Source organism: Bipolaris maydis, assembly GCF_028858645.1.
Source record: "Bipolaris maydis strain C4 unplaced genomic scaffold PSV08scaffold_2, whole genome shotgun sequence".
NCBI lineage: Eukaryota > Fungi > Ascomycota > Dothideomycetes > Pleosporales > Pleosporaceae > Bipolaris > Bipolaris maydis.
In genome coordinates this window covers 2,318,625-2,334,097 of record NW_027093858.1, presented here as the reverse complement: position 1 = coordinate 2,334,097, position 15,473 = coordinate 2,318,625, and the positions used below count along the sequence as shown (strand labels likewise).

Below are 15,473 nucleotides of genomic sequence, written 5' to 3'. Positions count from 1 at the left end.
GGCTAGTGGAAAACTTTCTCCATCGACTCCGCGGCCCGTCGCGTACTTCGTACGCCACATAGTTTTAATTCCTAGAGCAATGTTTAGCCGATTCCTCCAGCGTCAGTAATACCCACATAGTAGCGCGAATACGACTTCTGAACTCACCACAAAAATGTACTTTACCTCGGCGTTGCCACCGGATTGCGCGCCTAAGGTCCTAATAAAGACGGGCTTGTTTAACGAGCACCAAAATCTACGGGGCACAGAGTCAAAAGTACCAATCATGACGAGGAATGAAAAGCACTAGAACGCAACAGCGTCATTCTTCGTGAACATGCCTGCGCTCAAAGGTATTGGTTGTTTTTAGGCCATCAGTGAAGGACGGGTCAGAAAATATTGACCTGTACAGCTGGCGGCCTGAGGCAGACCAGTGTTTGACACCTCCCATGGGTGGTAGAAGGAGAGCATACATAAGAGATTGGAAACGCACCCAGAATGATCATAAAATCACATCTTACTTAGCATTTGCAACACCCAAGTGCTACCAAGATGCGCTTCATTTCTACCATGTCCGTTGGCCTTTTGGCTAGCGTTGGATTGTGCAGAGTGGCGCCACGCAAATTTGTTGAAAGGCCCATGTGAGTATCTTCTGAGTCTTGTCAGTAGTGTTCAACTGATCTTATTTCGACAGTGTCGCACACTACATGGTCGGCGGTGTTCAAGAAAAAGATGTTATTCAGGACATCAAGGATGCGAAAAGCATTGGTCTTGACGGCTTCGCGCTGAATTATGGTACGGATTGTTGGCATTATTCTTCTCATTGGCATCTCTAACAGCATCAAGATCAATTTGAGTGGTGGTCCAATGACACTGTCAACTTCATGTTTAATCATGCAGACGAATTGGGCGACTTCAGTCTATTTTTTTCATTTGATCACGGCAAAGGAATTTTGAAAGACCCTCTTGATTACGCCACCTATTTCACTACATATAGCGGTCGTTCCTCGTACCTCAAGATGAAGGACCGAAACGGAAATGCTCGAAAGCCTGTTCTGTCCACTTTTGGGGGCGAAAAAATTGGCAACGATAGATGGAACGAGTTCAAGAAGACAGTAGGCGATGTGCTGATCATACCCGGTTTCTCTGAAGTCTACAACCCTACTACCAACTTCTTCCAGGGCCGCAGTGCTATTGACGGTGTGTTCAACTGGAACTCCTGGCCCACCGTTGAAGAAGGCAGAGTTACCGTGTCGGCAGCAGTAGACCGCACGTTCCAGACTGCCGCGAGGAACGCGAACAAATACTTCATGATGGGCATTTCTCCCCTCCAATTCAAGCACACCAGCTACGGTAACTGGTACCGCCGCGGCGAAGACAACCTCGAGAACCGCATCGGCCAGATTCTCAATGTCCAGCCCGACATGGTGCAGCTGCAGACTTGGAACGACGGCGGAGAGAGCCACTACATGGGCCGCCTCCACCCAGAACCGCTAGACGACCGAACAAAGGCTTTGACGGATGGCTACGACCATACTGGTTACTGGCAGATTCTTCCGTCCTTCATCAATGCGTGGAAGCGGGGCGACACTTCGACTGCCAACATGTACCCGACCAACGGTAAACCCGTCCAAGGCACCTTCTGGCACCACACTCTGACCATTGGCGGATCTTGCTACGCCGACGAAATCGCAAAGACAAACACCATCACGACTGGCGGTGAAGACGCGGTATCTGGTGTTCTCCTCGTCGCACAAAACAAGCAGGGTCTCAAAGCTGAGGTCAAGGTCGGCAATGCGCGACTGGGCAACGTCATCTCGCTCTCGCCGGGATTCAACAAGTTCAAGCTTACTGGACTGGAGAATCTGGTTCCTGGCAAGGTGCAGGTTGAAGTGTGGGATGGAAGCACTATGGTTGGGGGTGGTTATGGTAGCATCGAAGTCACGAGGCAGAAGGCGCTTTGTAACTACAATTTCCAGGTTGTTGGCCTGCCTTCTTAGGTTCTTACAAGATTCTGTACTGGGCATTAAATGCGGACACAACCTAGAACAACATAGTTGGGAACGAGTGTTGATAAACAACAGTTTGAATCCTCTATTGTGCTTTTTTGTTTGTTTGTTGGTGTCTATTGACTTGATCATTTTCTTTCCCCCCTTCCACATATACTTTTGCATCTCTTTCATTCTTCTTCTCCATCTCAATCAATCACACCCCTACGTCCTCTCACCCAACCCCTCCTTTCCCCCTTTTACCTGCTCCCCACCCCCAATCCCCGTCGTCCTCTTGGGCTGTTCCTGGAAGTCGGGCTGCTTCGCTGGGTGCTCATCTCCTTGCTTGGCCTCGTCGTGCGAAGCACTCGACTGCTGGTCTGTATGCTGGCTGTCAGACCGCACTTTGGCATTTGGTGCTGCGCTCGAGTTGGGATGCGGGTCCGGAATGTTGGAGGCGGGTTTAGAAGTGTCCATTATTTTTTTGTTGGGAGAAGACGTGGAGAAGGTTTTTGCACAAGGGAAGGTAGCAAGTGAGGTCTGCAGGAGCCCATATTGGATGCGTGTGGATTGGCGTAGTGTGCGGAGCGTGGCTGGCAGGGACATGGTTGGTAGTGATGCTGGTTCGCTTCCAAGGTCTAATGCGGTGTAGGTATTGGTTTAGATGCCTGTTGAGAGATGAGGATGTTCGCTGCTTTGTACCAAGGAAACCTTTTCTTGAAGCATTGATAGGCCATGGAATTGCATGAGCGAGTAGTTACGTTTGTGCAACTCTCCTCGACGATGTCTCTCTGACATCACTCTGACCGCGTCAATTCACTGCCAAGATATTTCTCTAGAGTCTCCCGACATGAGGCGTCGATCACCCTTCGCATCTGGTGTTCTAGATTCCCAGCCCTGCGAATCGCACACATAGATTCAAGACAGGCTGGTGTGATATGTATGCGAGCGAGTGTGACTGCTGTAAGCATAAGCTTTGGGCGGTCGTAGCCGCACCAAACAGCCACATGCATTAGCGGCCTGGCTTCCATACCGAGCCCATGCCCCATGCGGTTACCGTACGCCTATCCTGCCCGCATTCTCTGCTCTTGCGTCTTTTTGCGCAGGCCATGTCAGCCCAAGCCAGCACAAAGCCTGAAAGGGCATCTCGAGCAGTCACAGAATATGGTCCACTCACTCTCATTTGCACACACAACTTTGCTCCATTTTTTCTTTCTTCTTCTTCTTCTTCCTCTCCTTGATTTCCCCATTGCCTGATCCATTTTTCTGTTAGCGGGCCCTCCACCAAATCCATCATGCCCGAGTTTGTGCTCTTTGGTGATTCGCTCACTGAGTGGGGCTTTAGCGAGACTACTCAGGGCTTCGGCCGTTTTCTTCAGCAAAAGTACCAGTACAAGGTGGGGATCGTGAATGAAGGTAGGCTCAGGTGCGGATTCTAGCAACCATCGTCGATCAAGGAATTGCGCCATGGGCTTCGTTGGTGTATACTCGGCCTCCAGCCCGTATAAGGGGTCTTGTACCATCTCCTGATCATATGATATACTGACCAATATTGCAACAGGTAGAGCAGGGTATGCCCATCCACAACATGCCAGGAATCGCTTCACAGTGCCTCGAGCATTAATCCGTCACACAGCTACACAAGCTCCGACTTGCAAGATGACTTTGCCCGCATAATACGCAGCACCACAGCCCCAGGCGCAACACAAACTCTCCTCTTTACCATCTTTCTCGGCGCAAACGACGCCTGTGTCGGCTTGGGAGGCGCCGAGTATGTACCCTGGCCCGTCTTCTCTGAGAATATCCGTGGCTTCCTCGACACCATTCTCACCGAGCAGGCCATGGACAATACTAAAATTGTCCTCATCACGCCACCGCCAATTAACAGTCACGTTGAGGCTATCGCCAAAAACATGTCCAAAGCGGAGGTCGAGCAGGAAAATTGCAAGAGGAAGCAAATGCTCGGGTATAGGACGTACATGAATAAGAAGCGGTATGCAGAGGGAGTGATGAAGATTGCAAAAGAGTACGAGGAGACGGAGAGGGTGGTGGGGTTGAACTTCTGGCAGGATATGGTCGATGCGCTGGCAAAGGAGGAGGGATGGGAGTACGACGCCGAATTGCCGCCGGGCTGCGGCTTACTTGGCTCAAAGTCGTTTCCAAGGGGATGGTTTACCGATGGTTTGCATTTGGATGTCAAGGGCTATGCGGTACTGAACAAGGGGCTGTTCAACCTTGTGATTGAGAAATGGCCCGAATTAGCACCTGAGAAGCTATAGACTAGCACTGAAATCGTGTTGTTCTGTTCTGTTCTTCTTTTCATTCAGCTATCTGGTGGTGTTTCTATTTGTGCTTAACCTCTGTTCAATGTGTTTCCTGAGCCCTTGGGATTCGCTTCTACATATTCGTCCCACGCACGCTGCTTCATCGTCTCTGCATCCGCTGCATCAAGGTCATCCTCATTCGGCTCAGGTTGGATCCCAGACTGTGGACCTCCACCCTCGATTATGCCACCTCTCTTCCTCTCTTCCTCTAGATACTCGTCAATCGTCATGGTTGGTAGATTGTGGTCCGGACGGAAGACGCCCTTCTTCAGGCTTTGGCGGCTATCCAACAACGTAAACGGCCGCATGGGTTTACCATCGCTACTCAAGATGGGCCCAGAGTACCTCAACCCAGCATATTGACCGTCCAGGCGCTCGGAATACCCGTCTTTGCCTCTGCTATCTTGCCGGGCGTCGGACGCTTGCTGGTCCTGGCCTGGCGGTGGCGCAGGTGGCGCTAGCGAGATAATGTGAAGTTCCTGAGCCATCGACTCGAGTGAAGCAAATGTCTGGTGTATCATGAATGCCAGATCAGTCAGATGCAGATCTCTTACCACCTGCTCGTCTTGCTCTGCCAGCTTAGGATTTTGTCGTAGATACTATAGTCGCGCAGTCAGCCTCTTACACAGTTCCTATACAAGCAGCGGTTTAACATGAAGTGGATTTTACCTCAAGTTTCCTCTTCAGCTCCTTCTCCTCTTTAAACCGGGCAATCTTAGCATCTCGTCTCGCTGCTGCGTCTCGTGTGTTGGCAGTAGAGAAATTATTCTTGTCTTCGTTGTAGGCTTCGAGAAGTTTCGTATCCGCCTTGCCAAGCATATCGTAGGAATCAAGCAATTTCAGGAACCGCTCATAGTAACCCCGAGCACGTAGCAGATTTTGCTTTCTGAGTGAAACGTCTGTGTTTGAGATTTTCTGCACGAGTTCGGCCAGGTGGTAGTTTATCGCTAGGTATCTGGTGGATACGTAAGCAGGAGTCTACAAACAGAAACGAGTGGAAACTTGGTGATAAGTATTAAGTAGTTTTGAACATACTGCAAATCGGTCGACGATATATCTTCGAGAGATTCGTTCGGACTGAACAGCGACACCTGCTCGGCGATCTTGAGACATTCTTCATAAGTGGCAATGGTTGCGCTGAGCTTTTCCTGGAAGGTGGGACTGTTTGGCTCGTAAGAAGATGAAAGTTCTTCGCGCGCCCTCTCAGCTTTGGAGAAGAGCCCTCGCAGACTCAGTGGTTCTTCTGACATTTTGTGAAGATTGAGTGTTAGAGTCGTGCTGATGACGAGGAAGTTTCGATACGTAGCCACGTGAGAGCGTGAAATGGTGTTGAGTCAGCACGGTCCTCCAAGTTGAGCATCGCGTACCCCGCCATCCCCGTAAATCGACCGCCCGCTTCGAAATATTCACTCTTAGGTTGATGATACACCAATCTCAGGATGCGGGAATTAAATTCACCACCTGTTTCAATGCATAAGCCAAGATTGTGTAACATGCTAGGGTGTGGTCACGGGTGAGTGCGTTGTTTGCTGACTGGCAAGGCTTGCAGGCAGTCGCGCAAATAGCAGCGATCTTCTCTTGCTACTTTCACTCACCAGCCCACTTAAGCAAAACACTTGCACCATTTGTTTCTTTCAAGGTAATTGTGACACTTCAGATATCTAAAGTACATTCCAACTACTACAATGGTATGGATTGAAATCGAAGAGGAGCAGGAGGATTACTTCCCATCTGAGGAGAATCTCATCCGCACCCTATCTATCCAAGATGACGACAAGATTGAGCAGTCCGGGAAACATGATCATGAATTGGACGAAGATTCCGAAGCCGACGATACGCGTAGTCATCGTCCTACGACAAGCATGGAGAAACGCAGAGCGCAGAACAGTATCATGAAAGCCTTTGCTACTAATATCAGTGCAGTCTTGACGCAGCGAGAGGTTGAAGATGCAGCTACGAAAAGTGCCAAAGAAGAGCAGCTTTCGATTCGTGATATTCTTGCCAATCAAGAAACAGCAGTCCGTATCACAAACCCGCGCGATTACCAGACCGAGCTGTTCCAGAGAGCAAAGTCTGAGAACGTGATCGCAGTACTAGATACCGGTTCTGGGAAAACACATATCGCAACTCTTCTATTGCGACATGTCCTAGACATGGAGCTTGACCACCGGGCGAGAGGTGGCATTCCAAGGATGGCCTTCTTTCTTGTAGGTCTATCAACTCGGGTTATACAAACCCAGCTGACACTTCCAGGTCGACTCAGTCAACCTCGTTTTCCAACAAGCAAACGTCCTGCGCTGTGGTCTCGATCAAAATGTGGAAGGAATATGCGGTTCAATGGGCGCGTCACTATGGTCAAAGTCGACTTGGCAGAGCTACTTTGATAAGAACATGATCATAGTCTGTACGGCAGAAGTCCTTGTTCAGTGCATGATGCATTCTTTCATGACTATGTCCCAGATCAATCTTCTCATCTTCGACGAGGCTCACCACGCCAAAAGCAACCACCCTTATGCCCGTCTTATGAAGGACTATTACCTCCAAGAGATAGACGTCTCTCAACGACCCCGCATTTTCGGCATGACAGCCTCTCCCGTTGATACGAAGGGGCTTTCGGCAGATCATATCAAAGAGGCTGCCAGGAATCTAGAGAAGCTGCTTCATTCTAAGATTGCCACCACTGCTGAGAGCACACTCGCCTCAAACAGCATCAGTAGACCAGACGAAGAAGTCGCAATGTATCCCCGCTTGCAGGAAGAGTACGAAACGCCACTACATCAAAAGATCAGAGCCAGGTTTGGAGACATAAGGGCCTTTGATAAGTACTTTCTCGCATCAAAACGTCACGGTAGAGAACTTGGACGCTGGGCTTCTGATATGTACTGGTCTTTCGTCTTTACCGATGAGCAGAGTCGCAAATTGGAGCAGCGGGAACGTCTTAAACATTCCAAGAACCGGCCGGACGAAGTCAAGGAGTGGGACGCCAAAGTGAAGCGCTTGCAAGAGGCAGCTGAGTTTGTTCAACAATTCAATTTCGGCGCGTGCACTCTGAGTGACCAGGATTTGAGCTCCAAAGTCCAGAAACTTTATTACTGGCTCAACCTGTATTACGAACGCAGCGACGAGGCTCGATGCATCGTCTTTGTTGAACAGCGACAGACAGCGCGGTTACTACAGCTCATTTTCTCACAGATTGGCGGTCCGCACCTCCGGTGTAGTGTACTGGTTGGTATCAACACCAGTGAGCATGAGCAAAACATATCTCTTCGCAATCAAATTCTCACCGTGGCCAAGTTCCGACGCGGAGAGCTGAATTGTCTCTTTGCCACTTCTGTCGCTGAGGAAGGCCTTGACATCCCCCAATGCAACTTGGTCGTCAGATTCGATCTTTATCGTACTATGATAGCATATGTACAGTCTCGTGGCCGCGCAAGGCATCGAAATTCGAAGTATTTGCACATGATTGAAGAGGGCAATCATGATCACCGTGAGCGAGTTATGGATGTCAAACTTGACGAGCAAGTCATGAGGCGTTTCTGCAGAGAGCTTCCGCAAGATCGTCACATTGATGAATACGACAATGACAGCATGGATCTTTTGACATTTGAGGATCAGTTGTACCCGAGCTTCATCACCAAACTCGGTGCGAAGCTCTCATTTCGTTCGAGTTTGGCTATCCTCAATCATTTCGTCGCAACCCTGCCTGGACCCGACAGACAAACTATGCTACAACCCACATACGTGGTATGTCCTGACCTCAACTATGACGGTCTAGATGCTCAGCGAAGAGGCTTCGTGTCGGAAGTGATACTCCCAGAGCACTCACCGATCAACACAATCATTGGTGATGTGCAGAGTAAAAAGGCGATCGCCAAGTGTTCTGCAGCATACAAAGCATGTCTAGAACTCTACAAAAAGGGTTACCTGGATGACAACTTACTACCAACAACCATCAGGCGATTACCAGCTGGAAGGAATGCCTTGCTAGCACTCGGTGAGAAGAAGAAGGGTAGGTATTCCATGCTCATTAAACCAGAGTTTTGGCAAGCAGGAAGAGGCTTGGTCCCTGCCAGTCTCTTTCTCACGGTTGTTGATCTTGATGCTGGTCTCGACCGACCTCATCAACCTCTGGGCTTCCTTACCCGGAACCAACTCCCGAGATTGCCAGAATTTCCAATTTACCTTACGGATGGTAGACCTTCCAACATTGTTTCTCGGTCTTCTATGGTATCGCTTCCTGTTTCGGCAGAGGTACTGGAAATAATTACAGTGTTTACCTTGCGCATATACAAGGACATATACAACAAAGAGTTCGAAAAGAATGCCCAGAACATGTCTTACTGGGTCGTTCCAGTACATTCGGATCGAGTATCTTCCCTATCTTCCGTGACTACCTTCGACCAGATCTTGGACATGGATCAATTGCGCAGAGTTTTCCATGAACCAACATGGAGATGGACGCCAGATACTACACCCGATGATCTTATGAACCGCTACTTTGTAGATCCAGGAAATGGAGGACGACGCTACTACTCCGAACGCTTTGCGCCTCACCTCAAGCCGCAAGATCCTGTTCCCAAAGGCCTTTCTCGTCAAGGCCACAAATTCATGAGCAGTATTCTAGACTATAGCGATAGCACATGGACAAGGAACAGGAACATCTTGAAATGGAACCAGTCACAACCAGTTCTTCAAGCCGAAAGGATCCCTTTACGTCGAAATCAGCTTGCGCACATCGAGGATAAGGAAAAGGGAGATTTCAGTAACCTCAAGATATACATTTGTCCAGAGCCTTTCCATATATCCAATGTAAGTTTAGAGCTACTCTGATTTCTAAGCTTTCAAACTATGAGTACTAACAACCCAGCTTGCGACACCATTCGTAGTCATGTGCTATGTGTTACCGGCTATTATTCACCGCTTCGAAAGCTACCTTATTGCATTGGAAGCTTGTAGTGTCCTGGAGCTCAAAGTCAACCCAGCGCTTGCCTTGGAGGCTTTGACAAAGGATTCTGAAAATTCGGAAGAGCATGATGAAGAGAAGATCAACTTCAAAAGTGGCATGGGCCCGAATTACGAACGGTATGGATATGAGCTTCGCATGAATGGGTTCAAGCTAACACTGGGGCTTAGTTTGGAGTTCCTGGGCGATTGCTTCTTGAAGATGGCGACATCTCTTTCCGTCTTTGTTCAACAACCAGACGAAAATGAATTTGAATTTCATGTTCGTCGCATGGAGATGCTGTGTAACAAAAACCTTATGGAGACGGCGGTAGGAAACAAGAAAGTCGTTTCTCCAGAAGGCACGGAGAAAGACCTGCAACTGTACAAATACATTCGTACAGAATCTTTCTCTCGGTATGTGTGTTTAAAAAAAATCTGTAATCTAGACTGACGTTAGTAGTCGTACATGGTATCCTGAAGGCCTAAGACTACTCAAGGGCAAGGGTGCGAACAAATCCCAAGACGACTGGCTTAAGCTTACACACAATCTGGGAGACAAGAGCATTGCCGACGTATGTGAAGCTTTTATCGGCGCAACCTTACAAGAGCATTACACAGGTGATCGATGGAGACCCAATGATTGGGATGAAGCAGTAAAGGCAGTAAAGCTCTTTGCCAACAGCCCAGACCACACTATGTCAAAGTGGTCAGACTACTATGAAGCCTACCAGAAGCCGAAGTATCAGACTGCAGAGGCAAGTGCAGCGATGCTGGACATGGCTCGAAAGATTGAGATGAAGCATCCTTATCACTTCAAGTACCCTCGCCTCCTTCGATCAGCATTCGCACATCCTTCATATCCATACATGTACGAGAATATACCCAACTACCAACGTCTTGAATTTGCCGGGGACGCGCTCCTCGACATGGCGTTCATTACACACCTCTACTTCAAGTATCCAGACAAGGACCCTCACTGGCTTACCGAACACAAGACACCAATGGTATCCAACAAGTTCCTCGGCGCCGTATGCGTCAAGCTAGGCTGGCACGTCTACATCAAGCAAAACACAGCCACGTTAACCAACCAGATCCGCGACTACGTCCTGGAAGCCGAAGAAGCTGAGCGCGAAGCCGGCGGCGCAGTCGACTACTGGGTCACTATCAGCGAGCCGCCCAAGTGCCTCGCCGACGTCATCGAAGCCTACGTCGCCAGCATCTTCGTCGACGCCGAATTCGACTTTGGCGTCGTCCAGACCTTTTTCGAAATGCACCTCAAACCCTTCTTCCTCGACATGACGCTCGACTCTTACGAAAAATTTGCATCGAACCATCCTACTACGCGTCTTAGTCGCCTGCTCACTATCAATTTCGGATGTATTGACTGGCGTATGGGCGCTCTGGAAACGGAAACTGTTATTCCTGGCAAGGGCAAGGCGATTGCGGCCATGGTCTTGATTCACGGTAAAGTTCATTTTTACTCGTTGGGTCAGAGTGGGAGGTATGCGCGGGTTAGGGCTAGTCAGGCTGCGCTGGAGAAGTTGGAGGGTTTGCCACCGTTTCAGTTTCGTAACGCGTATGGGTGCGATTGTGTGGACGAAGAAGCGGAGGGAGAGGGTTCTCAAGCAAAGCAGGAACAGATGAGGGAAGCGATGGGGTTGAGCATTTAGGGGACAGGTTGAATCAGCTGTCATGAGGTTCGTTGTGTAGTGTTTATGCGGCTTGGAGTCGAAATATGATCTGTGTTTGCAGTTTTCGAACGGGAAGAATCGGGTCATTTGGATAAGTTCATAACTAGAATTAGTTTTTTTAAAGACTGCCAAAATAGTTTCTCTACTGTCTACGCTGTGTTTTTGTTTTCCAACAGTCTGCCGACTAGCTCATGTCAGGTAAAGAAGTACAGGATATATACATGCTCGCTTATAAGGAAATAGAAACAAAGAAGAGGAAAAAGGTTAGATCATTCCTCATTTCAGAGCCATCACCTCGTCCTCGTGTCATCAAAATTTGTGTCCCCCTCCATTATGCAAACCATTGACTGAATAAAGAAAAGCCTTTTACTTCGTAGAAACCATAAAAGTCTGGAAATTTACAAGCATAGAGCGCAAATAACGAAAGAGACAAGCGCCAGCATACTGCTGCCTCTGGGGCGCACAAATACCCCTGTTCCTGTCTCAGTAGGTCGCGCTCCGTTACCAGTTTGACTGGGCTGGTTGCTGTTGTCCCCACCGGTAGAGCTTGGGCTGGTGTTCTCGCCGTTTGGTTCGTTGGCTCCACCCGAGACAATGTTGAGCTTAAGGTTCTGAACCTGCTGGCCACCGCTACCATAGACCTTCTGCTGGACGTTTGTCTCATCAACATTGACCAATCTTCCGTTCTGAGGGTTCTCAATGCCATTGTTGATGAGATCCTGGCACCCTGGGCAGACGGCTGGGATTGTAAAGTTCTTGCTAAATTCGTTTGCAGTTATGAGGCTGTCGCTACACTCTGGAGCTTGGACGTCGGTAGACTGAGGACTTGCTGATTCTAGCGCTTGGATGTCGAGCTTGTTGAATTGTCTTTGGAGATTATCGAAATCCTTCATCAGTCTGACTGAACCATCTTGTTCGATCTCGACTAGGCCATAGCCTGCCTCTTCGGCAGAGTACTCGTATACAAGGCCACCAGAAAGAGCCCTCATCTGGTCGCCGTAGAGAGCCTGTACTTCATCAAATTCACGAGGGGTTACGCGATTGCAACCGTATTCGCTGAACTGTATGATAGTTAGACTTTTCTCCTAGTTACAGACATTGTACCAAGAATGAGACCTACGAAAACAGGAATGGCAGAGTTAGCGAACATGTTGGCCAAAGTATCATAGCCGGAAGTTTGTATGTTGTCGCCATTGCACCAGCTGTAAGAGTTGAGACCAAAAAAGTCAGACGACGACTGGTCCTCATCGTGAACACACTGCATGTAAGCCCAGGTATCTTGCAGAATCTCGCGGACATCGGCAGCGGAATAGCCGACAGGTATGGTACGGTTGACGTGGGTTTTGATATAGTTTTTCATGTCACGTTGAACTGCCTGGTTTGTGTCAGTCAATCGAAGTTGAGGAATATAGAAAATACCAAAACTTACACGAATGTACTGAGGATTGAACTCGGCAGTAGACAGATCGTTCATAACCTCGTTAGCGGAGAAGAAGCCAAGCGTGTTTGGAAAGTTCTTGAAGTTCTCAATAATTCCAAAGGCGCGATTAAGATAGTCGCTGTTGTAGCTTGTCCATGGCTCAGCGCGGTTGATGCTCTCGCCTGGCAGGGGAGAGTTGACGTCGAGCATCATGTAAATGCCAGCGGCATTGAAGATGGAGGCACATTCGGAGTGGTCGAGGGTAGGATCAAGATTGTAGACGCGAAGCGTGTTCACACCAAGCCTCTGCATGAGGACAGCATCTCGCAAGCAGACCCCGGAATTGGTTAGGGCATCCTCTTTGTTGGAAGGTTGATATGCGCCCTGTCCACCGGGCTGGTAGTCGACACCAATTATCATGAGGCGCTCGCCAGTAACGGTGTCGACGAAGTCGCGGCCGCGAACTTCAACAGGATTGACCGCATGGCCAAGATATGAGAAAAGGGCTGGGAGAATTACAGCCGCACGAGTAAGCTAAGCAAGTAAATGATAAGCGATGCAGGTACTAGCGGAAACATGAATGGAGCGCTCTTGATGCCGGGTACTTACAAAAGACATATCAGCGAACGACTGTCGAATATCAACAATGGTGGAATGAAAGATGTAAGGGCCTGTAGGACAGGTACTCGACAGCGACTCAGCCCAGTCTTATAATGCTATGATAGCCGGTTTGCGGCAGTATCGCAATCGATATTGCACCAACGCTAGTTGCAGGTATTCTTGGCGGGAGAGGATCAGCTAAGACGGATTGCCTGCCGGATAGCGTGCTGCGATTCGAGGGAGCGAGAAAAAGAGGGCGTGGGGAAGCGATTAGTTTGGGTGAAATGACGAATAGCCAAGCAAGTGAGTGGAGAGAAGAGAGGGTTGCGCTGGACTGAATGCAACTCGAAGCAATTCACTGTCACTATCGCCATGACGGCCGCGGCGACAGCAAACAAAACCAACAGCAACAACAAGCGAGGCGGGCAGGAGCAATCCATCACGCCGCATATCCGGAAGGCGCGATTGGGGTCTCATCTTGGCAATCAAGTCAACCAGACGAGGCAGGAGCGGGATGACCTCAGGACCCACGGGCGTTGGCATTATCAGCAGTGGTAGTGTCCATGTCAGTGTCAGTGCAAAGTCCAAGTGCCATACTAAGTAGTGCTAGTGTCCATGTGCATGGAGGAATGGGAATGGGTGGGTCGCGAAGAAGCTTTGCTATCCCGGCTCAAGTCCCCCACCATATCTTGCTTTTCCATTCCGTCGGCAGCATCTTGCATCCTGCCAGCCGTGCGCCCCCAGTATGTAACAAGTCCGAGTCACTGTGACGCCACTCTCCATGCATCCCCAGCCACTCGTTCTCCTGTCCATCGGCTTACCAATGGCTACGAGCTGCAATCTACAGCACTGTCTGCACAACAGCGCGCTGCCATCAACATTTCACATTCCCGCGCAATTCTATTCATGACCCCCGCCATCGGAACCTTGCTGTTGGTCGAGCTAGCCATGGCACTCAAACGGTCCATTGCTCCATGTGGGACGCTTGTGCAGCTTCTTAGTTCGCACCATGCGCTTGACCTTTGAGAAACCTGTCCACCGGCTGTTGGGGCCGTTGGAATCCAGTTTCATGCAAAAAGGGCTTCCGCTAGCTGCTCGACGGGTCTATTGGCGCGCGCTCACACACCTGGCAACACAGCACGCCCAGGCGCTCGTCATCCACTCATGTCCACGTCCTGCGCCTTTCTCTTCACGCCGCTCTCGCCGCCCTCGACTTGCTTTTGAAACTTGGCCTGAACTGCCTCGAGCAATACCTCCTTGACTACCGCGAGGCTGCCCACAGCCGCGTGTGTAGCTCCCTCAATGAGCGCATCTGGTTCTGCACCAACGTCTCCCTTCATCCACATCTCCGTGATCTCGTCTCTTGAAGCCAAGTAGCCCACTACGCACGCTGCAACCACTTCCTTGTGTTCCGCAGGACATGGGTCCAGAATCCTAAGCAGCTCTTGCTCGTTTTTCGACGACGGATTTCGTACAATGGCAGCCACTCCTCCACATACTACATCCACGCAATCAATTCCTGCGTCTGTTATCGCAGCACTGGCAACCGTGATGCAGCCTGCCAAAACGTTCAAGAGCCCCCATCCACTTCCTGCCGCACTTCCCCCGCTTGCCAAATCACCCCACCAGCCATCTTCATCACCCTCAAGAATTGTGACCACAACTTCCACGCCACTCTTGGGCCATCTCTCACCAATGATGACGCCTCGTAGTGCTGTCTCCAGATGCACGCCCAAGTCGCGTTCTGTTGCGTCGCGTAGATAGCCCCGCCTATGCCGTGTTGCAAACGGTGCAAATTTCACAGTAGTCGTAAGGAGAAGCGAAGGGCTAAAGGGCGCGCTGCGGGGGAGGGGCTTTGGACCTTGTATTGAGGCCGTTATCTTAAGTGATGAGGTTGGTGCGATGAGGCTAGAATGGTTCGCAGCCGAAGACGACGGTATCTCAAGGTAAGCGGAGCCGGACGCAGAGGGTATGATGGACGTTTGGAGGACTATACTTGAGTATTAGCAGATAGAATGCGGATACCAGCGCATCCTGGAGCCGTGCAAAGCTTGTCGACAGTTCATTGTAAGCAATGACATCCAGATCGAGCGAACAAGCTGCTCGTAGAAGCGCCGATAGGTAAACTAGCAACTCACAGATCCTGCGAAGCTCATTTAGGCCTCTTGATCTTGTCGGTCTCAACTTTTCGACATATTGCGGCTCTCTGATGGTGCGCGCAAATACAGGAGCACTTGTTCCACCACTGGGCGCATTATTTCTCCGTCTGTCAATATTCATAGCCATTGTGTGGGAGAGGATGTTTGTGCTGCTAGAAATGTGGATGATCTCATGGCGGTAGACGCGCAAATTATGCATGACTAAGCTGCAGATCCGCCAAGAGTTCGTTCCTCAAGCTCAATTTTCCTTCGCGTCCAGGCCAACTTTCTTTCCTTACCACACTTCGGCATTCAAGGTACGTTACCACCACACTTTCTTTCTATCCGATCTTCCATGATTGATACCCTTGAAATACGTTCTTGTGATC

The 15,473-nt window shown here is 49.7% G+C and overlaps 7 protein-coding genes across 7 annotated transcripts; 3 read left to right on the top strand and 4 right to left on the bottom strand.

Annotated features, from left to right (window-relative positions):
- Positions 1-207: 207 nt before the first annotated feature.
- On the top strand, positions 208-2,078 carry PSV08DRAFT_195537 (glycoside hydrolase). Its single transcript, XM_014228756.2, has 3 exons — positions 208-620; positions 674-774; positions 826-2,078. Exons 1-3 carry the CDS (start codon positions 532-534, stop codon positions 1,977-1,979), a joined length of 1,344 nt encoding a protein of 447 aa, XP_014084231.1. The 5' UTR covers positions 208-531; the 3' UTR covers positions 1,980-2,078.
- A 114-nt stretch (positions 2,079-2,192) lies between these two features.
- Positions 2,193-2,444, bottom strand: PSV08DRAFT_347693 (uncharacterized protein; the record flags this gene model as incomplete). The annotated part of the gene is made up of 1 exon (XM_014228757.2): positions 2,193-2,444. The coding sequence occupies one exon, from the start codon at positions 2,442-2,444 to the stop codon at positions 2,193-2,195; it is 252 nt and encodes an 83-aa protein (XP_014084232.2).
- Positions 2,445-3,116: 672 nt separating this feature from the next.
- On the top strand, positions 3,117-4,276 carry PSV08DRAFT_268348 (SGNH hydrolase-type esterase domain-containing protein). The gene is made up of 3 exons (XM_066092509.1): positions 3,117-3,383; positions 3,529-3,538; positions 3,604-4,276. Exons 1-3 carry the CDS (start codon positions 3,263-3,265, stop codon positions 4,244-4,246), a joined length of 774 nt encoding a protein of 257 aa, XP_065949831.1. The 5' UTR covers positions 3,117-3,262; the 3' UTR covers positions 4,247-4,276.
- PSV08DRAFT_268335 (TAP42-like protein) lies at positions 4,270-5,574 on the bottom strand. Its single transcript, XM_014228759.2, has 3 exons — positions 5,327-5,574; positions 4,961-5,246; positions 4,270-4,890 (listed from the first exon to the last, which is right to left on the bottom strand). The coding sequence occupies exons 1-3, from the start codon at positions 5,539-5,541 to the stop codon at positions 4,321-4,323; spliced, it is 1,071 nt and encodes a 356-aa protein (XP_014084234.1). The 5' UTR covers positions 5,542-5,574; the 3' UTR covers positions 4,270-4,320.
- Positions 5,575-5,976: 402 nt separating this feature from the next.
- PSV08DRAFT_243980 (uncharacterized protein) lies at positions 5,977-10,905 on the top strand (the record flags this gene model as incomplete). The annotated part of the gene is made up of 4 exons (XM_014228760.1): positions 5,977-6,498; positions 6,545-9,100; positions 9,159-9,649; positions 9,696-10,905. The coding sequence occupies 4 exons, from the start codon at positions 5,977-5,979 to the stop codon at positions 10,903-10,905; spliced, it is 4,779 nt and encodes a 1,592-aa protein (XP_014084235.1).
- A 123-nt stretch (positions 10,906-11,028) lies between these two features.
- Positions 11,029-13,021, bottom strand: PSV08DRAFT_359223 (glycoside hydrolase). The gene is made up of 4 exons (XM_014228761.1): positions 12,956-13,021; positions 12,356-12,880; positions 12,047-12,301; positions 11,029-11,987 (listed from the first exon to the last, which is right to left on the bottom strand). Exons 1-4 carry the CDS (start codon positions 12,962-12,964, stop codon positions 11,325-11,327), a joined length of 1,452 nt encoding a protein of 483 aa, XP_014084236.1. The 5' UTR covers positions 12,965-13,021; the 3' UTR covers positions 11,029-11,324.
- Positions 13,022-14,036: 1,015 nt separating this feature from the next.
- Positions 14,037-15,246, bottom strand: PSV08DRAFT_25831 (3' exoribonuclease family, domain 1-domain-containing protein). Its single transcript, XM_014228763.2, has 2 exons — positions 15,085-15,246; positions 14,037-14,936 (listed from the first exon to the last, which is right to left on the bottom strand). The coding sequence occupies exons 1-2, from the start codon at positions 15,230-15,232 to the stop codon at positions 14,101-14,103; spliced, it is 984 nt and encodes a 327-aa protein (XP_014084238.1). The 5' UTR covers positions 15,233-15,246; the 3' UTR covers positions 14,037-14,100.
- Positions 15,247-15,473: the final 227 nt, after the last annotated feature.